Below are 24,220 nucleotides of genomic sequence, written 5' to 3'. Positions count from 1 at the left end.
GGATCCCTGTAAAAAGAGACTGAGTCACTATATTGCATAGTGCACATGGTACATACTGCTGCCATTGTTCAAGAATGGTAGATGGAAAAAATGTTTCAAGTTGTTAATGGTGTGCCAATTAAGCTTTGGTGTGATAATATTAAGCGCCTTGAGTGCTTTTGAAGCTGCTTTTTGCCAGCCAACTAAAATTTTTCCATCACATTCTTGCCTTGTGCCTTGTAGATGGTGGACAGGGTTCTGGGAGTCAGGAAGTGAATTATTTGCACAGATTTCACAGCATCTGATCTCACTTGTAGCTACAGTATTTACATGGCTGGTCCAGTCAATTCCTGGTAGCCTCCAGGTTGTTGATGGTGAGGGATTCAGAAATGGTATTGCTACTGACTGCTTTCATGTTTCTAGCTAGCTTTCTCTCCTACTGTAATTTTTCCCTTTATAAATTTTTGCATCATTCTTTGCTAATTTTTATATTCCATCTAATTTTTGTCTTTGCACAATTATATGCTTTTATTTTCATTTAATATCATTTTAAAACATTTCAGGTTAACCACAGATAGTCATGTCTGTTCCTTGAAATTTTCCTGACTTGTTGGATTGGCACAACTGCAATGTGGAACTTATTCAAGGAAAGAATGACTAGAAAAAGATGAGGCCCAATCAAGGATAGTAGTGGGAAGTAGTGCGTGGAGTCCAAGGGGATAGGGGAAGCGCTAAATGAATATTTTTTTGTCTGTCTTTCTCCAGTATGAATACTATGTTGTTGAGGACAATACTGAGATATAGGCTACTAGACTTGATGGGATTGAGGTTCACAAGGAGGAGGTGTTAGCAATTCTGGAAAGTGTGAAAATAGTTAAGTCCCCTGGGCCAAATGGGGTTTATCCTAGGATTCTCTGGGAAGCCATGGAGGAGATTGGAGAGCCTTTGGCTTTGATTTTTATGTCATCATTGTCTACAGGAATATTGCCAGAAGACTGGAGGATAGCAAATGTTGTCCCCTTGTTCAAGAAGGGGAGTAGAGTAATTATAGACCAATGAGCCTTATTTCAATTGTGGGTAAAGTGTTGGAAAAATTATAAGAGCTAGGAGTTATAATCATCTAGAAAGGAATAAATTGATTAGGGATTACCAATCTCGGTTTTGTGAAGGATAAGTCATGCCTCATAAACCTTATTAAGTTCTTTGAGAAAGTGACCAAACAGGTGGATGAGGTTAACGTGATGTATATGGATTTCAGTAAGGCATTTGATAATGTTTCCCACAGTAGGCTATTGCAGAAAATACAGAGGCATGGGATAAAGGATGATTTAACTGTTTAATCAGAATTTGGCTAGCTGAAAGAAGACAGAAGATGGTGGTTGATGGGAAATCTTCATTCTGGAGTTCAGTTACCAGTATATACCACAAGGATCTGTTTTGGGGCCACTGCTATTTATCATTTTTATAAACAACCTAGATGAGGGCGTAGAAGGATGGGTTAATAAATTTGCAGACGACACTAAGGTCTGTGAAGTTGTGGAAAGTGCTGAAGGATGTTGCAGGTTACAGAGGGACATAGATAAGCTGCAGAGCTAGGCTGAGAGGTGGCAAATGGAGCTTAATGTGGAAAAGTGTGAGGTGATTTACTTTGGAAGAAGAAACAGGAATAAAGAGTACTGGGCTAATGATAAAATTCTTGGTAGTGTAGATGAGCAGAGAGATCTGTGTCCTTGTACATAGATCTCTCAAAGTTGCCATCCAGGTTGATAGGATTGTTAAGAAGTGATAAGATGTGTTAGTTTTTATTGGCAGAGGGATTGAGTTTTGGAGCCATAAGGTCATGCTGCAGCTGTACAGAACTCTGGTGTGGCCGCACTTAAATATTGCGTACAGTTCTAGTCATTGCATTATAGGAAGGATGTGGAAGCTTTGGCAAGGGTTCAGAGGAGATTTACTAGGATGTTGCCTGGTATGGAGAGAAGGTCTTATGAGGAAAGGCTGATGGACTTGAGGTTGTTTTCGTTAGAGAGAAGAAGTTTGAGAGGTGACTTAATTGAGACATATAAGATAATCAGAGAGTTAGGTAGGGTGGACAGTGAGAGCCTTTTTCCTCGGATGGCGATGGCTAGCATGAGGGGACATAGATTTAAATTGAGGTGTTAGATATAGGACAGATGTCAGAGGTAATTTCTTCACTCAGAGTAGTAGGGGCGTGGAACGCACTACCTGCTACAGTAATAGACTCGCCAAGTTTAAGGGCATTTAAATGGTCATTAGATAAACATATGGATGAGAATGGAATAGTGTAGCGAGTTAGATGGGCTTCAGATTGGTTCCACAGGTCGGCGCAACATTGAGGGCCAAAGGGCCTGTACTGTGCTGTAATGTTCTATGTTCTATTCTGAACTATCCTCTTAAATATCTGCCATTGCATCTCTATTGACCTAACCTTTAACCTAATTGACTTTAGTCAGTTCAGATTCCATAACTTATTTAAATTTTTACAAACGTTTCTGATCCATTCCTCTCCCCTCAAATTGAATACAATTCAATCATATTATGGCCACTGCTACCATGGGCACCTTCATTATGATGTCATTAATTAATTTGATCTCATTTCACAATATCAAGTCTACTATAACATACTCTCTTGTAGGCTCGAGAAAATCCTGATCTAAGAAATTATTCTGAAAATTATCTATGAACTCATCTAGGCTACCTTTGCCCATTTGACTTTCTACAGTCTCGATTAAAATCTCCCATGATTATCATCTTACGTTTTGCACAAGTTCTCATTATTCCTTCCTTTTTGTTCCACCCTATCATATGGTTATGTTCAAAGGGTCCGTACACCACGCTGACAAGTGACATCTTGCCTATATCATGTCTCAATTCTACTCAAAATATTTCTACATTGTGACTTTTTTGAACATAAGTCATCACTGTCTATTGCGCTAAAATGTTCATTTACTAATGGTGCCACCCCTCCACCTTTTCTTAGTTTCCTGTCATTTGTAAATGTTCTGTACCTTTAAGACTCAGGTCCCAGTTCATGTCATCCTGCAGTCATATATTTGTAATTGCTACCAAATCGTATTTATTCATTTTTATTTGCACTCTTAGTTCATTCATTTTGTTTTGAATACTGCATGCATTCAGATAACAAACTTTTTAGTTCTATAATTTTACTGTCTTTGTAAATTCTAACCTTCTCTATTAGTTGATCCTTAGATTCATACTCTTTATCCGTTCCTGTCACGGTCTGTTTATCATTTGCCACAATCGTACCTTTCCCTTTGGTCTTGACTCTAATCTTTTGATTTAATGCAACTTGTCAAAGAAAATTGGAGTATATTTCATCTGCATTTTTCACACTGAAAATATGCTAACCTTTAGAGTTTCCACAATTTACATTGGTCTTAATAGATTTATTTTTAAACTCACCGCACCTCTGGAAATCATCTTTCTTATCCATTTTTGGGCCAAGGCTTTAACGATGTTTGGAGCTGAGTGGCCCCTACTTAATAACATTTTCCATCACTTAGCTGATGTTCAGTGTTACACTTAGCTCAAGTACACTGATGGGCAATAACTAGTTGGTATGCATTTTTCCTACTTTTTGTGGACAGGACCTACTTGGGCAAAGTTTCATATTGCTGGGTAGCCAGTGTTATAGCTGTATTGGCACTACTTGGCTAGGGGCCCTGCTATCTTTGGAGCACAATCTTCAATATTATCATTTAAATGTTGTGCAGGCCCTTTGCATTTGTGTAAATAAATGTAAATTCTTCAGCTGTGTCTTTTGCACTTGTGTGCTGGGTTTGCCCATCATTGAGGATGGGGATAGTTGCTGAAACTCATTCTTCAAAGCATTGTTTAATATCCTCCATAATTCATGACTGAATGTGACAGGACTGAAGAGATTTGATCTGATATGTTATAGAGTCACACAGTACAGAAAGAGACCCTTTGGTCTAACTAGTCCATGTCGACCATGTTCCCAAACGAAACTAGTCCCACCTGCCTGCATTTGGCCCATATCTCTCCAAACCTTTCCTATTCATGTACTTATCCAAATGTATTTTAAATGTTGTAACTATACCTGCATTCACCACTTCCTTTGGCAGTTCATTCCACATACTAACCACTATCTATGTAAAAAAGGTGCCCCTCATGTATTGTTTTCAATCTTTCTCCTCTTACCTTAAAAATATGCACCCTTGTTTTGAAGTGCCCCACCCTATGGAAAAGATCTTTGTTATTCACCTTATCTGTGCCGCTCATGATTTTATAAACTTCTATAAGGCCATCCCTCAACCTCCTACATCGCAGTGAAAGAAGTCACAGCCTATCCAGCCGATCTTTTTTGTAACTGAAACCTTCCATTCCCAGCAAAATCTTAGTAAATCTTTTCTGAATCCTCTCCCGTTTATTAATATCCTTCCTATAGCAGAGCGATCAGAACTGCAGACAGTACTCCAGAACCTTCACCAACATCCAGTACAACATTCATTATGTCTGTCTTATGTCTGTCTATCATATTCTACTTTTTGGCTTGCATGTAATTCTGCATTACAGCTTCACTGGTTTGGCACCTCATTGTTAGCTATGCCTGCTGCTGCTCCTGACATTCTCCCCTGTTCCTCTTATTGAATCAAGGTTGATTTAATAGTAGTATGAAGGTTATGCCCACATTGTGGTTGAATATAATCCTGCTGTTGCTTCTCATGGATATCATGTTTTGAGCTCTTTGAGTTTTTCTGAGTCTAACTCATTTAGTTTGTTGGTTGTGCCAAATGATATGATGGAGGCATGCTCAGTATGAAGTATGAACTGTACACTTATCACTCCAACCTATACTGACATGAACAGATGCATCTGCCAACATTAGATTGGTGAGGAGAAGATCTGGGGGTTTTTTTCCTTCTTCTTTTTCTCTGTTACCTCCTGTTATAGACAAGTACAGCAGACCTTTCAGGACAGACCAGCTCAGACGTAATGGAGCTACTGAACCACTCTTGGTGATGGGTGATGAAGCTGCCGACCAAAATTACTTTTTGTGTCGCTGCTACTCTCGGTGCTTCTACTGATGGCTGTTGATCATGAGGAATACCAATCCATCATCAGAGAGTAGTTGATTGGTAGTAATCAGCAGGACACTTTCCAGACTATATTTGATTTGATGCCATGAGACTTTGCAGTGTCCTGAGCTAATGTTGAGGACTCTAGGGCAACCTCTTCCTAACTGCATTCCCATGCCACCACCTCTGGTGGTTCTATGCTGCTAGCAGGATGATGAATACCCTAGGATGATGGTGGTGTCTAGGAATTGGCTGTAAAGTATCATTTGGTGATATGGGCAGTTTCTTTTGCAGTTTCGCCAATTATAGCACCAAGTACATGTGCAATTCACTAATAGTGCCATGTTGTATTGAGGCAGTGTCTAAATTCACTTGCAGTGTCAACCAACAACAGTATTAGGGAAGACTTTCCTGATATTATCCCAGTTTATACTCCAATGAATTGAAGATTTGGTTAAGATCTGCCCAACAGTCCATAAGGACTCTCAGCAACCTTCTCAGACGCATCACTGAAAGCATTCTATCAGGTGCATAATGACCTGGTCCAGCAACTGCTCTGCCCATGACATAAGAAAGCGAACAGAAGAATCACGGAAGCCAACCTCCCATCCATGGACTCCACTTACACCTCCCATGGCAACGGAAAGGTTGCCAATACCAAAGACCCCTCCCATTCCGGTAATGGTCTCTTCCAACCTCTTCCGTCAGGCAAAGCATACAGAAGCCTGAACACATGCACCAACAGGTTCAAGAATGCTTCTTTCCTGCCATTATTAGACTGTTGAATGGACGTCTCTAACAATGTTGACCTTGCTATTGTTGGTCTTGTTTCACACACCTCCTGTGCAGCCGTAACCTTGTATGTCTCGCTCTGTCTAAGCACCTTATAATCTGTATGATCTTGTTTGCGGTGATCTGCCTGTACTGCTTGCAAAACCAAGCTTTTCACTGTACTTAGGTACATGGGACTACAATAAATCAAATCAGACTGTCGAAAGCCAAATTATTAAAAGTCTAAATAGTCAGAAGTAACCAAAGTAGGAACCATAAATTCAAGCTTCTGTTTGAGTGGGAGGATATTGTGTGAGGAGAGATGAGCAGTGGTGAGACAGACCTTTAGCTGCAGTCATCCAAGTCAAGTAGAAGATAGCAGCTACCTTTTTCCTCCATCATGGATAATAAACACAGGAGGGAATACGGTTGGGAAATGGATGAAATATTCAAATTATTCTGACAACTGGGAATCTGACAATAGGCAGCTGAATTTCCATTTTACTGTGCTTATCACAATGCAAGTGCAAAATTAATTCTAGACTATTGCAGTTAGACTGTTGCACATTACAGAACCTCCCCAGCAAACTTTCTTTACTTTATTAACAGATAATGGCTGGCACCAAAGAAATGAGATTTGAAACCTTGTACCTTAAATGACCTCCAATTGCTTAATTGTGCAAATATACCTCAAATGAAAAAAATATTATTTTCCTCTAATAAAATCAGAAATTACTAAAACTATTGCACTTACTTAGCTTTCTTTCGCAGCAGTTTCTGAGAATCTGGATAGTGGGTTAGAATGTCATTCAAGTCTTTCTTGTCAAGAATGAAGAGGTTTGCAAATCCATGAGCAACGACGTTTGCAGTCCGTCGATTCCCTCCTCCAACCGAAAGTAAACTGTTCGATTAACATGGATGAGAAGGACGAGGCAGTGAGACTGGAAAACTTGTCTGACAAATCCCTTTTTGAAACAAATAAGAGTGTCTGGAATTTTCACCAAAGGTTTTCCTAATCTCTTGCTGTATATCAGGAGATGAATATTTTTAGCTGACTTTTAGCTAGGTGTGTGTTTGAGGGGCTGCTCATTCCTGAATGTAATGTAAGGACACCTGATTGTAGTCTACTGCTTTCTGGATAATGTTAGGTTCTTCTTGAAATCTAATGACTGGGAGTAAATATTTGGGATGAAGTGGAGAGGTTCAGCTATAATGAACCTTCAAAGTTAACAGCATTGATAGTGTGTCATCATCAGATGCCATAACCAGAACTACGCATCACTTTAGCTTTCACTGTTTTTGCCATTTTCCATGTAATTGTATTTAAAATTCTAATGCAAAACACATTTGTTTAATGATGAGGGAAAGATTTCATCGATGAAGCCTGCCATTAACTAACAATATGGATGGCTCATCTTCAATTCAAATAGCAACTTTCCAGCCCAGCTACATTACCATTAATATAAGACTTGTGAGCACAAAGGTGACATGGGTGCTTTTCAGAATTAAATTCCACTTGTAAATATTTCATGTTATATTGGTCTCACTTTATTCTTACATGCATCACTGTTGTTTATTGACACTAGCTTATCCAGGGAGCTAAATGTTCAGGCATGTCTCAGACACTCTTGATGATTATAGAAATTTGGGGATATTTCCTTTATGGTGAAAGAACCAACGCTGTATTTTTGTGTGGACTTTTGTTGAATGTCTATAGTAATATATACTGTTGTAGTCACCTTTCTGTAGCATTGGTCAGAATTTGTAGAGTCAGCACTGACATCAATCTCAACAGGATTCATTGGAAGTTGTAGCAGAACTTAAAAGTCCTTTAAGCACTCTGCCAGTCAACATCTTGAGATGGACGACAGTTTGGACAGTGCTGAAACGACCCACTTGACCCCTAATTTTCTTACATTGACTAACTATCTCCACCATCCTTACTATATCCTTACTACATTCAGAACACTTCACTCTGCCATGACCTGACTCACCCTTTCATCCCCTGGATCTCCCCTCCATTCCTCAATGCCCTCCAAAATCTTCCTCGCCACTGGCTCAACTTTGCCACCACTTTTAAAGAACATGTTACACCTTCTCAAGATTCTCACACTTAATTTATCGTGAAGGCAGAAAGTAATAAAATAAAAATTACTGATAGCAAAAGCACTGGTGTGTACAAATGTTTACAAGTACCCACCACAGGCTGGAGTAATGCTGGGCATGCCTTAAACATGTCACTGACTTTATCTCTACATCTCAAACCACCATTGGAAAAAAAATCAGAAATTACTAATTCACTCACCCCATACATCATAGTTTCCTGCTCCTATGGACTTCAAATATGCTTCCTTTTGATAACGAGCTGGATAAATCTGACAGAAGCAATTAAAGGAACCTCACCTGATCTCGCCAAATACAGAACCTGCTCGTAGAGTCACAAACACAGTCTTTCCATCAGGGCCACCAACAACCTGGACCTCTCCAGCTTTAATGATGTACATTTCTCTCCCAATCTCTCCCTGAAATAAAAATCAATTGGCTTCTAATCAGGTTAACAAGAACTCCAGACAAGAATTCAACGATAAGGTATAGTTCATTTGCATATGTGTCTATGTGCTTTATTGCATATATATTCATGTATGCACTTAATTGTGCATACCTGTATGTAATAAATATATACACCCATTACCACTTTAACCCCAATTTTGATCTGGTTAGTAGAATGTACAGTAAATGGAATGTGGAATGTACAGTAAATACTGTATGGTGAGTGCTGTGCCGGGTATACATTTTTGTGATTTGTAAACTGCACTGTATGTAAATTGTGTTGTTTAGATCAGGTGGGTATAAATGGGGTGGGCATAAAGCGAACAAGTGCAGATGTAGTTTGGAGATGGTTGTGTACTGGTAACATCACTTGTGTCACCGAACTATGGAAACGTGTTCAAATCTTGCAACTGTTGGAATTTAATTTCTGTGAATAAAATCTGGAATTAAACGGCTGGTCAGTAATGGTGACCATGAGACTATAATTGATTCTTGTTTTAAATAAAAGACTGGTTCACTAAAGACACCACAAAAGAATAAATGAAAACAAAAATGGAGTGGGGTTTAAACCTGGCACCATCCCTGGTTCCAGCGGATGTGTTAGGTTAAAATCAATCCCTTCATTCATACACAATATAGACAGGTGCGAGAATGAGGTTGGATTCAATTCACAACTGCACCTTTCTATTGCTCACCTCTATATACAAAAAGAGCAGCAAAGTACTCCTAATGATGCACAACCGAATATTATTTCTTGTTCATAATATTCCAAGTTAAGGAAATAAGATTCAATTTTATTGACCCTCAATTTTTCTTTTGAAATGCTGAAACAGATACTGGTTTAAAGGTCGAAATAAAGTTAATTAAATGTTATTTAAGGTGGTGTTTAGAGGTTATAGACTTATTTTTGAAAATCTGAGACACAATGAAGTAGCTTGTAATTCATGTGAATTGGTGAAAGTACTTCTGGCAAATACAGAGCAAGGCTGCAATTCCCAATGTTTTTGTGTTCAGAGATGTATGAAGGACTGACATTCATCTGGCTTTGGACCGATGTTCCCTCTAAGCTGTGCAGCCGCTCCAAGGGTCCGCACATGGCCATTGGTACCATTCACAGCATTGAGGTCTGCTTCCTGCTGCAATACACAAACTTCAGGGGTCCATTGCAGCAGAAAACAAAATTAGCGGAAATACTATTTTGGACAAAAAAGGTACAAAGAACTAGAAGAATGGGTAGTGATCCTGAGTGGTGTGGCCACTATTTGTACATCAAATACAGTCATAGAGATGTACAGCACGGAAACAGACCCTTCGGTCCAACTTGTCCATGCTGACCAGATATCCCAACCCAATCTAGTCCCATTTGCCAGCACCTGGCTCAAATCCCCCCAAACCATTCCTATTCATATACCCATCCAGATGCCTTTTAAATGTTGCAATTATAGGAGCCTCCACTACTTCCTCTAGCAGCTCATTCCATACATGTACCACCCTCTGAGTGAAAAAGTTGCCCCTTAGGTCTCTCTTATATCTTTCCCCTCTCACCGTAAACCCATGCCGTCTAGTTCTGGGCTCCCCCTCCCCAGGGAAAAGACTTTGTCTATTTATCCTATCCATGCCCTTCATAAACCTCCATAAGGTCACCCCTCAGCCTCCGACGCTCCAGGGAAAACAGTCCCAACCTATTCAACCTCTCCCTATAGCTCAAATCCTCCAATCCTGGCAACATCTGGTAAACCTATTCTGAAATCTGTCAAGTTTCAGAACATCCTTCCGATAGGAAGGAGACCAGAATTGCACGCAATATTCCAACAGTGGCCTAACCAATGTCCAGTACAGCCGCAACATGACCTCCCAACTCCTGTACCCAATACTCTAACCAATAAAGGTAAGCATACCAAATGCCGCCTTCACAATCCTATCTACCTGTAACTCCATTTTCGAGGAGCTATTAACCTGCAATCCAAGGTCTGTTTGTTCAGCAATACATCCCAGGACCTTACCATTAAGTGTACAAGTCCTGCTAAGATTTGCTTTCCCAAAATGCAGCACCTCGCATTTATCTAACTTAAACTCCTGCTGCCACTTCTCAGCCCATTGGCCCATCTGATCAAGGTCCCATTGTAATCTGAGGTAACGCTCTTCGCTGTCCACTACACCTCAAATTTTGGTGTCATCAGCAAACTTACTAACTATACCCCTTAAGCTCACATCCAAACCATTTATATAAATGGTGAAAAAGTAGTGGACCTAGCACCGATCCTTGTGGCACTCCACTGGTCACAGGCTTCCAGTCTGAAAAACAGCCCTCAACCACCACCCTATGTCTTCTAGCTTTGTGCCAGTTCTGTATCCAAATGGCTAGTTCTCCCTGTATTTCATGAGATCTAACCTTGCTAACCAGTCTCCCATGGGGAGCCTTGTTGAACGCCTTACTGAAGTCCATATAGATCACATCTACCACCCTGCCCTCATCAATCCTCTTCGTTACTTCTTCAAAAAACTCAATCAAGTTTGTGAGACATGATTTCTCATGACAAAGCCATGCTGACTAACCCTAATCATTCCTTTCCTTTCCAAATACATGAACATCCTGCCCCTCAGGATTCCCTTCAACAACTTGCCCACCACCGATGTCAGGCTCACTGGTCTATAGTTCCCTGGCTTGTCCTTACCATCTTTCTTAAATAGTGGTACCATGTTAGCCAACCTCCAGTCTTCCAGCACCTCACCTGTGACTATTGATGATACAAATATCTCAGCAAGAGGCCCAGCAATCACTTCCCTAGCTTGCTACAGAGTTCCAGGGGTACACCTGATATGATCTTGGGGATTTATCCACTTTTATGTGTTTGAAGACATCCAGCACTTCCTCCTCTGTAATATGGACACTTTGCAAGATATCACCATCTATTTTCCTACATTCTATAACTTCCATGTCCTTTTCCACAGTAAACACTAATGCGAAATACTTATTTAGTATAACCCCATCTTCTGCGGCTCCACAAAAAGGCCGCCTTGCTGATCTTTGAGGGGCTCTATTCTCTCCCTAGTTACCCTTTTGTCCTTAATGTATTCGTAAAAACCCTTTGGATTTTCCTGAACTGTATTTGCCAAAGCTATCTCATGTCCCCCTTTTGCCCTCCTGATTTCTTTGTTAAGTTTACTCCTACTGCCTTCTGTAGTCTTCTAAGGATTCACTCGATCAATCCTGTCTATACCTGACATATGCTTCCTTCTTTTTCTTAACCAAACCCTCAATTTCTTTAGTCATCCAGCATTCCCTATACCTACCAGCCTTTCCTTTCACCCTAGCAGGAATATACTGTCTCTGGATTCTTGTTATCCCATTTCTGAGGGCTTCCCATCTTCCAGCCATCCCTTTACCAGCGAACATCTGCCCCCATTCAGCCTTTGAAAGTTCTTGCCTAATACTGTCAAAATTAGCCTTTCTCCAATTTAGAACTTCAACTTTTAGATCTGCACTATCCTTTTCCATCACTATCATAAAACTAATAGAATTATGGTCGCTGGCCCCAAAGTGCTCCCCCACTGACACCTCAGTCATCTGCCCTGCCTTTTTTCCCCAAGAATAGGTCAAGTTTTGCATTTTCTCTAGTAGGTACATCCACATACTGAATCAGAAAATTTTCTTGTACACACTTAACAAATTCCTCTCCATCTAAACCCTTATTACTATGGCAGTCCCAGTCTAAGTTTGGAAAGTTAAAATCTCCTACCATAACCACACTATTATTCTTACAGATAACTGAGATCTCCTTACAAATTTGTTTCTCAATTTTGCTCTGACTATTAGGGGGTCTATAATACAATCCCATTACTTAAAGAAAACATTGTCTGATCGTTATTCAAGTTAGAGGTTGTTATATTCAACCAAACATTATCATGCCTGGGAAACAAGAATGGAACACTAAAACTTAAATAAATAAAATAATTTTCTGACTAAACTATTTCAAATTGTAAGAATTCGGAATGATAAGCAAAGAGAAAGATTGACCAGCCATTTGTAATTACATCTTTTATCCTACATGTGAGAAACAGCCCATTGAATCCAGAACGTGGCAGGGTTCTGGGTGAAGGTGTCTGTACAGAATGAGTACAGGACTCAATCTCACTATACCGCTCCAAATCATCTTTAGGGACTTACTTGATGATACCTGTAAAGAGTGTGTACGTGTCCCTACCTGAGGATCCTTGTGAAAAGTGAGTGCAGGACCATACTAGGCAATACCTGAACAGATTAGTTGCAGGACACTACTTACTGATATTGATAAAGAGAGAATGGGGGACCCTACCTAATGATACTTGCAAAAGTGTGTGCATAATCCCACCTGGTGATATCTGTACAAATTTGTACAAAATGTGTGAAGGGCAAATCCTGTAAATACCTGTACAGATTGGTTACAAGATTATACCTTATGATACCAGAAAAGATTGTGTGCAAGCTATTACCTGACAATATTGTACAGATTGCTTGCAAGGCTCTACCTGACCATACTTAGTGATAATGTACAGGTTGTATACAAGACCTTACTTGGTGATATCTGTACAGATTTGTGCAGGGCCCCACCTGATGATGCCAGTTCAGATGGCAGATCCTTTTTTTAGTCAATCAGGTAGGCATTTACATCTTTCAATATCCTTTTGAGTATCCCTCTCAAATTCATTCCTGGCTGAGACTCCAGATTGAAAGCTCTCCCAACTCACATTAAACTCTAGCTCCAGTTTAAATTAATATCTTCACAGACATGCTCAGGTCTGTCTGATGCATTTGAAGAAGAACTGTCTGAAATGAACAAAGCTGATCTTTCAAACAAACATGAACTTGCCCAGTTCATACTGGGTTTCTGGATTTGCTATTTGTCTTAAAGACCTCACAAATTTAAATTTTCTATTTCTCCCCATCTAATAAAGTAACCACTTTTGTTCGGAGGAACAAAGCTATTAAAGGAGAAACAAAATAGCAAAGATCAGTTTCTGTTTGTTTTTAGAGATAAAATCAGTTTTGAAGAAAACTGCAGGACGTTAAGATGAAGAAGTGAAAAACTAGGCAAATAAACAGACACTGTTATGACAGAGTGTATATTAACCAGAAACACCAATACATAATGTGGACTAACACTCTGGTATTGTACTGATGGCAAATTCCTTTGATATTGGAGTTCCATTGAGATTTGTGTTTCAGAAGAAATGTTATATTGAGGTGGATATGAAAGAGTCAATGAGTCTTGAAGAAAAGCTGGAAATTTCCTTTAATGTTCTGACCAATACTTGTCCCTCAATTGACACATAAAAATCAGACTATCAATTCATTATTTCATTGTTGTTTGTGGGATCTTACTATGCACAACAATAGCTGCTACATTTCCCACATTCTGATAGTGATTGACTGTAAGGTGCTTTGGGACATCAAGCGGCCATGAAAGATGCAAAGATACATAAATGCAAAGTTTTCTTTTAACAGAAACACTTAGCAGTTTTAGAAATAATTACCTTCTTGCACACGTAGTCTCCAGGCAGGTACACCACTGACTTCAGTCGTTTCAGCATGTCATAAATCATCTGTCTGTCACAGCCCTTTGGAAAGATGAAACAAATGGAATGAGGATTCAACTTTCAGCCACTGTACTGTTTACTTTCCCTTATCTGCTAGTTCATTAGATAGAAGGAGGGTTAACTCAGTAATGGGGGTGTGGAAATTGTATATGGTTTCCATAAGGCACAAAGGTTCACCAATCATGATGTCTTCTTCCAAAGGTAGATCCTTAGCTCATTGTTTGCTAATACTTCAACCTGAGCTATTTTCTTAGCAGTTTTTGTTTGTGGTGATTTGTCTTCCACTCTCAGGGCAGAAAAAGAGACGGTGTCAAGTCTACTTCAACCATAACAGAAAACAAGCCTGCACCACAGGCTAACCTCTAGCCAACTGAATCAATCAGCAAACAAGCAAAGGTTGTGGGAAATTTTATGGAGTTACTAAAATTTATGAGGGCTTTTATAGAGAAAATGCTGTAGAGGAAATTGTTCTCTCCAGCAGATGATTGCAAAAGATGCAGGTTGGTGTGCCAGCATTTATTGCCCATTCCTAATTACCCTTGACAAAGTGTAGTGAGCCAGTAGTGAACAGTGACAGTACTTTGGGAGTGTGAGTACATATTGGAATGAGCTGCCAGAGGAGGCTGGAACAATTACATTTAAAAGACATCTGGATGGGTACATGAATAGGAAGGATTTAGAGAATATGGGCCAAGTGCTGGCAAATGACTAGATTAATTTAGGTTGGCATGGATGAGTTGGACCAAAGGGTCTGTTTCCGTCCTGGACGTCTCTATCACGCTCTATGACATTGTGCTATTGGAAGGGAATTTCAGGATTTTGACTCAGTGATAGTGTTCCCACACACGTGCTATCCTTCCACATTTAGGTGGTAGTGATCAGAGGTTAGAAGGTGCTGTAAAAGGTATGCTGGTGAGTTGCTGGAGTGCATCTTGTAGATTATATACATTGCTGTTATTGTACATCTATGGTCAAAGGAGTGAGTGTTTAGAGAGAATGCCAATCAAACAGGCTGATTTGACCTAGATAATGTCTAGCATCTTGAGTGTTGTTGCACTGATCCAAGAAAATGGAGATTTTCCACCATGCGCCTGATTTGTGCCTTTTCGATGGTGGACAACTGTAAGAAATCTGATACAGATATAAATCAACAGATTTTAGTCATTGCAAACCAGATGTACATTGATAAAAATTTTGGTTTATAATGACTTTCAGTGGATGTGATGGTTCTTTGGCTGCCATGCGCATAGAGTTGATATTATCCTATACTTGGAGGGGGTCTTCTAGACAACAGAGGTAAATCTTGAGTGACCACTTATTCTGACTATTATTGTCACAGGGGAAATTTATACAATTGAAAGTTCATGGAAACAATCCATTATTGGTGTATGCATGTCTGTAGCTGACTGAGAGTTTCCGGATAGATATCCAGTAGCAGCCTGGTAGGATCCGAGAATAACCAAGTGTTTTTATCACTAGCTTCCATGACATCATCATCCAACAGAAGTCTTTCTACTGGTGAAAGAAGCTAAATATCTGATTGTAAACCCTGTGTGCCCCTGTAATCTCAGCACTTAGAGTCATAGAGTTATATAGCAGGGAAAAAGACCCTTCAGTCCAACTTGTCCATACTAACCAGATGTGCTAAATTAATCTAGTCCCATTTGCCAGTATATGGCTCATATCCCTCTAAACCCTTCCTACTCATGTACCCATTCAGATGCCATTTAAATGTTGTAATTATACCAGCCTCCACCACTCCCTCCGGCAGCTCATTCCATACACACACCACCCTCTGCAAGAAAACGTTGCCCCTCAGGTCCCTTTTAAATCCTTCCTCTCTCACCTGAAGCTATGCCCTCTAGTTTTGGTCTCTGCTACCTGGGGGAAAGGCCTCGGCTGTTCACCCTGTCTATCCTCCCCATGATTTTAAGCCTCTATAAGGTTACCCCTCAGTCTCTGATGCTCCAGGGAAAATAGCCCCAACCTATATAGTCTGCCCTTTTTGCTCAAACCCTCCAAACCTGGAGGGTTTGAGTAAATCTTGTCTCCACCATTTCAAGTTTCACAACAGCCTGCCTATAGCAGGGAGACCAGAATTTAATGCAACAGTTCAAAAGAGGCTAAAGCAATGTCTTGTACAGCTGCAATGTGACCTCCCAACTCCTATACTCAATGCTCTGACCAATGAAGGAAAGCATACCAAAATACTTTCTTCACTATCCTATTTACCTGCGACTCTACTTTCAAGGAACTATGAACCTGAACTCCAAGGTATCTTTGTTCAGTGACACTCTCCAGGACCTTACCATTACATATATCAGTCTTGCCCTGATTTGCCTTTCCAAAATGCAGCACCTCACATTTATCTGAGTAAACTCCATCTGCCACTCCTCGGCCCATTTGTCCATCTGCTCAAGATCCCATTGTACTCTGAGATAAACCTCTTGGCTGTGAATTACACCACCAATTTTGATGTCATCTGCAAACTACTAACCATACCTCCTATGTTCACATCCAAATTGCTTATATGTATCTTTATATTCCTGTCTAATCAGTCTACCATATGGAACTTTGTTGAATGCCTTACTGAAGTCCATATAGACAATGTCCACTTCGTTACTTCTTCAAAAAAAACTCAATTAAGTTAGACATGATTTCCCGTGCACAAAACAATGTTGACTATCCCAAATCAGTCCTTGCCTTTTAAAATACATGTAAATTCTGTCCCTAAGGATCCCTTCCAACAACTTGCCCACCACTGATGTCAGGCTCATTGGTCTATAGTTCCCTTGGTTTTCCTTACCACCTTTCATAAATAGTGGCACCACATTAGCTAACCTCCAGTTTTCTGGAACCTCACCTGTGGCTATCGATTATACAAATATCTCAGCAAGAGGCCCAGCAATCACTTCCCTCGCTTCCCATGGAGTTCTAGGGTACACCTGATCAGGTCCCGGGGATTTATCTACCATCTTCTTCCATAGTTCTCCTTCCTGCAGTCTTCCTTCATGTGCACATGCTGATCCTGTGACTGAATATCTTTGTTGTTGTAGATGGTGATGGTCTTCCTTTCATCATGTGCTGTGAAATACATCCAAGATGTCTCCCATTCTGATCTTGTCAATTTGAAATCCTCCTGGATAGAATCACCTCTACATCCACTCAAGCACTCTCTTGGCCTTAAATGCAATTATTGTCTTAATTCCTTAAGTAAGGTTTAATTTAGCTCTGATAATGACTATATCCACCTGAAGAGCTGCTTAATAGAACATAGAACATAGAAAAGTACAGCACAGAAGAGGCCCTTTGGCCCATGGTGTTGTGCCGAGGATTAATCCTAATGTAAAATAAAATAACTTAACCTACGCATCCCTCATGTGCATGTCCAGCAGTCGCTTATATGTCCCTAGTGCCTCTGCTTCCACCACCACCGCTGGCAACACATTCCATGCATTCACAACTCTGCATAAAGAACCTTCCTCTGACATCCCCTCAATACCTTTCTCCAAATATCTTAAAACTATGACCCCTCGTGCCAGTCAATCCTGCCCTGGGGAAAAGTCTCTGGCTATGACTCTATCCATGCTTCTCATTACCTTGTATAGCTTAATCAGGTCACCTCTCTTCCTCCTTCCCTACAGAGAGAAAAGTCTGAGCTTAGTCAACCTCTTCATAAGGCAAGCCCTCCAGTCCAGGCAACATCTTGGTAAACCTTCTTTGCACCTTCTCCAAAGCCTCTGTATCTTTCCAATAGTAAGGTGACCAGAACTGGACACAATATTCCAAGTGTGGTCTCACCATGGACTTGTAGAGCTGTAACAAAGCCTTGCGGCTCTTAAACTCAATCCCCCATTAATGAAAGCCAAAACACCATATGCTTTCTTAACAACCCTATCCATTTGGTGGCAACTTTGAGGGATCTATGTACTCGAACACCAAGATCCCTCTGTTCCTCCACACTGCCAAGAATCCTGTCTTTAATCCTATATTCAGCATTCGAGTTCAACCTTTCAAATGCATCACTTAGCATTTATCCAGGTTGAAATCCATCTGCCATTTCTTAGCCCAGCTCTGCGACCTGTCTATGTTGTGCTGTAGCCTGCAATAGCCCTCAATACTATCAATGGCACCTCCAACCTTTGTGTTATCGGCAAAATAAACAACCCACCCCTCAACCTCCTCATCCAAGTCATTTATAAAAACTACAAAGAGCAGAGGCCCAAGAACAGAGCCCTGCGGGACACCACTCAACACTGACCTCCAGGCAGAATACTTTCCATCTACAACCACTCTCTGCCTTCTCTTAGCCAAACAATTCTGAATCCAGACAGCCAAATCTCCCTGTATCCCATACCACCTGACTTTATGAATGAGCCTATCATGGGGAACCTTATCAACTTCCTTGCTGAAGTCCATCCACTGCTCGACCATCGTCGACCTATCTTGACACCTTTTCAAAGAACTCAATAAGATTAGTGAGGCATGACCTGCCCCTCACAAAGCCATGCTGACTGCCTTTAAACACGCTATGCTTTTCCAAATTGTCATAAATCCTGTCCCTCAGAATTCTTTTCAAAACCTTGCTGACCACGGATGTAAGACTGACTGGTCTGTAGTTGCCAGGATTTCCCTATTACCCTTCTTGAAAAGAGAAACAATACTCGCCTCCTTCCAATCCTCTGGTACGACTCCCATGGACAGTGAGGAGGCAAAGATCTTCGCCAGCGGCTTAGCAACCTCCTTTCTCACTTCACGAAGCAGCCTAGGATAAATCTGGTCTGGCCCTGGGGACTTATCAATCTTAATGTTTGCCAAACTTTCCAGCACACCAACTTCATCAATCTTGATCTATTCAAACCTGTTCTCATTCACAACAAGGTCCCTTTCCTTACTGAAAACAGAAGCAAAAAACTCATTTAGGGCTTCCCCTATCTGCTCAGACTCTATGCACAAATTCCCTATGCTATCGCTGATCAGCCCTACCTTCTCCATGATCATTCTTTTATTCCTTATGTGTGAGTAAAATGCCTTTGGGTTCTCCTTAATCCTTCCTGCCAAGCCTTTTTCATGCCCCTTCCTGGCTCTCCTCAGTCCATTTCTGAGCTCTTTTCGAGCAAGTCTGTAATCCTCTGAAGCTGTACTCGATCCTTGCTTTCTCCACCTTACATAAACTGCCTTCTTTCTTTGACGAGAAGCTCCTCTGTTCTCATCATCCAAGGTTCCTTAACCTTACCCCTTCTTACCTGTCTCAGAGGAACACATTTGTGTATCACTCACAACAACTGCTCCTTAAACAGTCTCCACATGTCTGCTTTGTCCCTTCTGTGGAACAATTGCTCCTAGTCTGTACTTCCCAATTCCTGTCTGATAGTGTCATAATTTCCTTTTCCCCAATTAAATATCATCCCTTGGTAACTGCTCATTTCCCTCTCCAAGGCTATGGCAAATGTGAGGCAATTGTGGTCACTGTCACCAAAGTGTTCTCCCACTGTGGGATATGACACCTGTCCTGGCTCATTGCCGAGAACCAAATCCAAAATGGCCTCTCCCCTCGTCAGCCTGACCACATACTGAGTGAGGAAACTCTCCTGAACACACTTGACAAAAACGGCTCGATCCAAACCATCTGTACTAAGGAGGTTCCAGTCGATATTGGGAAAGTTGAAATCTCCCACAACAATAACCCCGCTACATCTGCATTTTTCCAAAATCTGCCAGCCTATGAGTTATTCAATCTCTGTACTATAATTAGGAGGTCTGTAGAAAACCCCAATGAGGTGGCTGCTCCCTTGTTGTTCCTAACTTCCACCCATACTGACTCAGTAGACAAACCTTCCTCAACAACCTTTGTAGCTGTGATGCACTCTCTGATTAGCAATGCTGCATCCTCTTCTCTTTTTCCACCCTCCCTGTTCTTTTTAAACATTCTAAACCCTGGAACATCAAGCAACCATTCATGCCCCTGTGAAACCCACATCTCTGTTATGGCCACAACATCATAGCCCTAAGTACTGATCTATGCTCTAAGTTCGTCACACTTATTTCTGACACTCACTGCATTAAAGCAGACACACTTTAACCGATCCCTTGTTTCATCATGTGAGAAACCTTCCCGATAGATTCACTACATCCTGTCACTGCCCCATCTACAACTGCCCCCTCTCAGATAGGTAGCTCTGATTCCCACTCCCTTGCCAGAGTAGTTTAAACCCTCCCGAACCATACAAGCAAATCTCCCATCCAGAACATTTGTGCCCCTCCAGTTCAGGTGCAACCCATCCTTTATGTACAGGTCCCACCTTCCCCAGAAGGCATCCCAATGGTCTAGGTATCTGAAGCCCTCCCTCTTGCACCAGCCTCGCAGCCACGTGTTAAGCTGCATTCGCTGACTGTTCCTCATCTCACTATCTCGTGGCACCGGTAGCAAACCCGAGATCACTACTCTATTCGTCCTGCTCTTCAGCTTCCAACCTAGCTCTCTGTAGTTGCTTTTCAAATCCTCAATCCCTTCCCTGGCAATATCGTTGGTGCCAATATGTACTATGATTTCTGGCTGTTCACTCTTCCCCCTTCAGAATCCTGTAAACCCGATCGGCAACATCCTGGACCCTGGCACCTGGGAGGCAACATACCTTCCGAGAGTCCCGTTCCTGACCACAAAATCTCCTGTCAATCTGTCTAACTATTGAGTCCCCTATCACTAGCGCTTTTCTGTTCTCCCCCCTTCCCTTCTGAGCCACAGTGCCAGGGTCAGTGCCAGAGACTTGACAACCATAGCTTCCCCCTTGTAGGCTGTCCCCACCAACAGTACCCAAAACGGTGTCCTTATTGCTGAGGGGAACAGCCACAGGGGATCCCTGCCCTGTCTGTTGGTTCCCTTTCCTCCTCCTGACTAACCCAGCTGTCCTTATCCTGTGTCTGAGGAGTGACCACCTCCCTATGCATCATCTCAATTTCTCCCTCAGCCTCCTGGATGATCCGTAGTTCATCCAGCTCCAGTTCCAGTTCCCTAACTCGGTTTTAGAGGAGCTGGAGATCTCACCCACTTAAAAACTTCCCGGCAGCCCTCATTTCTCTCTGGCCTCTATCCTCACTGCTCTGTTTAAAAAATTTTGTTTTGTACTCACCTTCCCAGCAGTCCTCTGCTCTTCCCTTGCACCTCTCGACAAATGGAGGCCCTGAAGCCTGAGGTAAGTATTTTAAACAGTTTTACTGACCTTCCCAGCAGTCCTCCGCACCTTCCTCGTACCTCTTGACAAAAAAAGTTCACCTCTGTTTCACAGGACAGTTTTACAAGTCCTGTGAAACCTGTGCTACTCAAGTAAAATTTGAAAACAAGTTAAAACCAATCTGAAAAGAGCTCATTGATGTCTACAATAAATTCACTGCTGAAACCAACGGGTAAGGTTCTGTTCTCAGCAAGTAGTTACTGTTACAACCAGGCCCGAGAGGAGGTTACACCACACCATTACAGTTCTAGGTGGATGTCCCAAAATGTCAAGTCCCTGAGTGTTAAGGGATGCATCAACTCTCCTTCTTTATTCACTAACCCCATCAGATAATTGCAATAAGGTTAGAAAGGATATTTTCCCTTGTGGATAACCTGCTGCTAGATACAAATTAACTTTAAAAGGAGTCAATTGTATCAGGCTTTCTTGAATTAACAAAGAGTGAGTTTGTTAATTATTAAATGTAAAGAGAGTCATTAACATAGAAACACAGAACCCAGGAGCAGGAGTAGGCCATTTGGCTGTTCTATCGTTCCATATGATCAAGGCTGATCATTCCTTATGATCAAGGCTGATCATATGATCTCAATGTCACCTTTCTACTTTCTCCCCACATCCCTTGATACCTTTAACATCTAAAAATGTACCAATCTCTTTCTTGAATATATTCAGTGACTTGGCCTCCACAAGCTTCTAGAGTAGAGAAATCCACAGGTTCACTAACTCTTGAGTGATGAGCTCTTTCCGTAACTCAGTTCTAAACAGCCTACCCTGTATCCTGAGACTGTGACCCCTAGCTCTAGACTCTCCAACCAGGGAAAACATCCTCACTTCATATAGTCTGTCCAGCTCTGTTATAACTTAATACCTTTCAATCAGATCCTCTCTCACTCTTCTAAACTTTAGTGAGGAGAAAGTGAGGTCTGCAGATGCTGGAGATCAGAGCTGAAAATGTGTTGCTGGAAAAGCGCAGCAGGTCAGGCAGCATTCAGGGAACAGGAGAATCGACATTTCGGGCATAAGCCTGAAGAAGGGCTTATGCCCGAAACGTTGATTCTCCTGTTCCCTGGATGCTGCCTGACCTGCTGCGCTGTTCCAGCAACACATTTTCAGCTCTAAACTTTAGTGAGTACAGGCCAAGTCAAACATGTCTCCACTCACAAGATAGTCCTGTAATCCCCAGCATTAGCCAAGTGAACCTCCAATGCACTCCCCCTATCCCCCTATGACAAGTATATCTGTCCTTACGTATGGGGACCATAAAAGTATACAATACTCTATATTTGCTCTGACGAAGGTCCTATATAACTGGAGTACAATATCCCTACTTCTGAATTCAAATCCTCTTGTAATGAAGGCCAATATACCATTTACCTTCATAACTGCTTGCTGCACCCACTTTCATTGATGAACGTACAAAGACACCCAGAATATATTTCCCAATATGTCACCACTTAAATAATATTCCACATTTCTGTTTTCACACTGAAGTGTTTAACTTCACATTTAGCCACACTGTACTGCATCTGGCATGCATTTGCCAATTCACTCAACTTATATAAATCACCTTGATGCCTCCTTGAATCCTTTTTACATCACACAGTCCCAGGCACTTTTGTGTTATCAAGAAACTTGGAAATGCTGCAATTGGTTCCTTCCTCGAGGTCACTTATGTATGTTGTAAATACTTGAGGCCAAGTACTAATCCTTACAATTCCTCAGTAGTTACTTCTGCCAGACAGTTAAAGATCTATTTATTCCCACTCTCTGTTTCCTGTCTGTCAAACAGTTTTCAATCCATATTACCCCAAATCTTTGTCCTCTCACCTCTTAGATGAGACATTGTTAAAAGCCTCTGAAAATACAAATGTATCATATCCACTAGTTTGCCCATATATATTCAACCAGTTGTATCCTCAAAACTGAACCAATCTCTTTCTTCAATATGTTCAGTGACTTGGCTTCCACAAGCTTCTATGGTAGAGAATTCCACAGGTTCACTACCTCTGAGTGAAGAACTCTTTCCTTAACTCAAATTTGTTGAACATAGTTTGCTTTCCATAGACTCATGCTGGTTTTGTCCAGTCCCATTAAAGCTTTCCAAATGTCTGTTATCACATCTTTTATAACAGACTTTAGCTTTTCCCCACTACTGATATTAAACTAACTGGCCTGTAATTCTGTTTTTTTTTCTCTCCTCTCTTTTTAAATTGTGGGCATGGGGTTACATTTGCAACCCTCCAACCTGTAGGACCTGCTTCAGGGGCTACAAAATTTTGAAAGTTGACTACCAATGCATCTAATATTTCCACAGTTACTTCCTTTTGAACTCTGAGATGTGAATTATCAGTCCCTGGTGATTTGTCAGCCTTTAACCCCATTAATTGCCCTAGTACTATTTGCTTATCGATACAGATTTCCTTCAATTCCTCCTTCTGAATCGAGGCTCTCACTTAGTTCCCTAACATTTCTTGGAGGTCATTTGTGCCCAGTTTTGTGAAGACAGAATCAAGTATAGTGATTGGAATGAGGACCAGGTGGATCTCGTGAGATCCTTGATCAAGGTTGTTAACCTGGAACAATCAGGGAGCCCTTGCTAACAGATTCAAACAGGAGATTCAGAGAGTCTCCTGATTCTAGGGACTGGCTGTCAGCTGGCTGGTCAGAGCCCATGTACTGTGCACATGTAAATAAAGGGTGACTTAGCGATGGGATACCGGATATCCTTGGGTGTACTAGCCTCTGTGCAGTTATTTTATGAAGTATATGTCCAATTCTTCTGCCATTTCTTTGTTCCCCATCATAATTTCCCCAGCTCCTGTTTGTAAGGGAACTTCATTTGCCTTTACTAACCTTTTCCTCTTTACAAATTTAAAGAAGCTTTTACAACCAGTTTTATGTTCCTTATAATTTGCTCTCATACTTTATTTCCCCCCTCTTAATGGAACATACATACACAGAGATTGGAAATAAGAGGCGACTCTAAGAAGATAAAAGGTAAAATAAAGGTGATATCAATCAGTCTCTGAA

The 24,220-nt window shown here is 41.1% G+C and overlaps 1 protein-coding gene across 8 annotated transcripts in view; it reads right to left on the bottom strand.

The window, feature by feature from the left end:
• The window catches only part of LOC122558548 (cyclic nucleotide-gated cation channel beta-3-like), a 201,530-nt gene that overhangs the window by 9,716 nt on the left and 167,594 nt on the right, over window positions 1-24,220 (bottom strand). For all 8 annotated transcript variants that reach the window (XM_043707256.1, XM_043707264.1, XM_043707262.1 and 5 more), the window contains 3 exons: window positions 13,896-13,979; window positions 8,235-8,353; window positions 6,586-6,732 (listed from right to left, as the gene is read on the bottom strand). In XM_043707256.1, the coding sequence (XP_043563191.1) occupies window positions 6,586-6,732; window positions 8,235-8,353; window positions 13,896-13,979 (350 nt within the window). The remainder of the gene's footprint in view (window positions 1-6,585; window positions 6,733-8,234; window positions 8,354-13,895; window positions 13,980-24,220) is intronic.

This window comes from Chiloscyllium plagiosum, chromosome 17, assembly GCF_004010195.1.
Source record: "Chiloscyllium plagiosum isolate BGI_BamShark_2017 chromosome 17, ASM401019v2, whole genome shotgun sequence".
Lineage (NCBI taxonomy): Eukaryota > Metazoa > Chordata > Chondrichthyes > Orectolobiformes > Hemiscylliidae > Chiloscyllium > Chiloscyllium plagiosum.
Note: the sequence above shows the minus strand (reverse complement) of the source record. Positions and strands in the feature narration are given on the sequence as shown.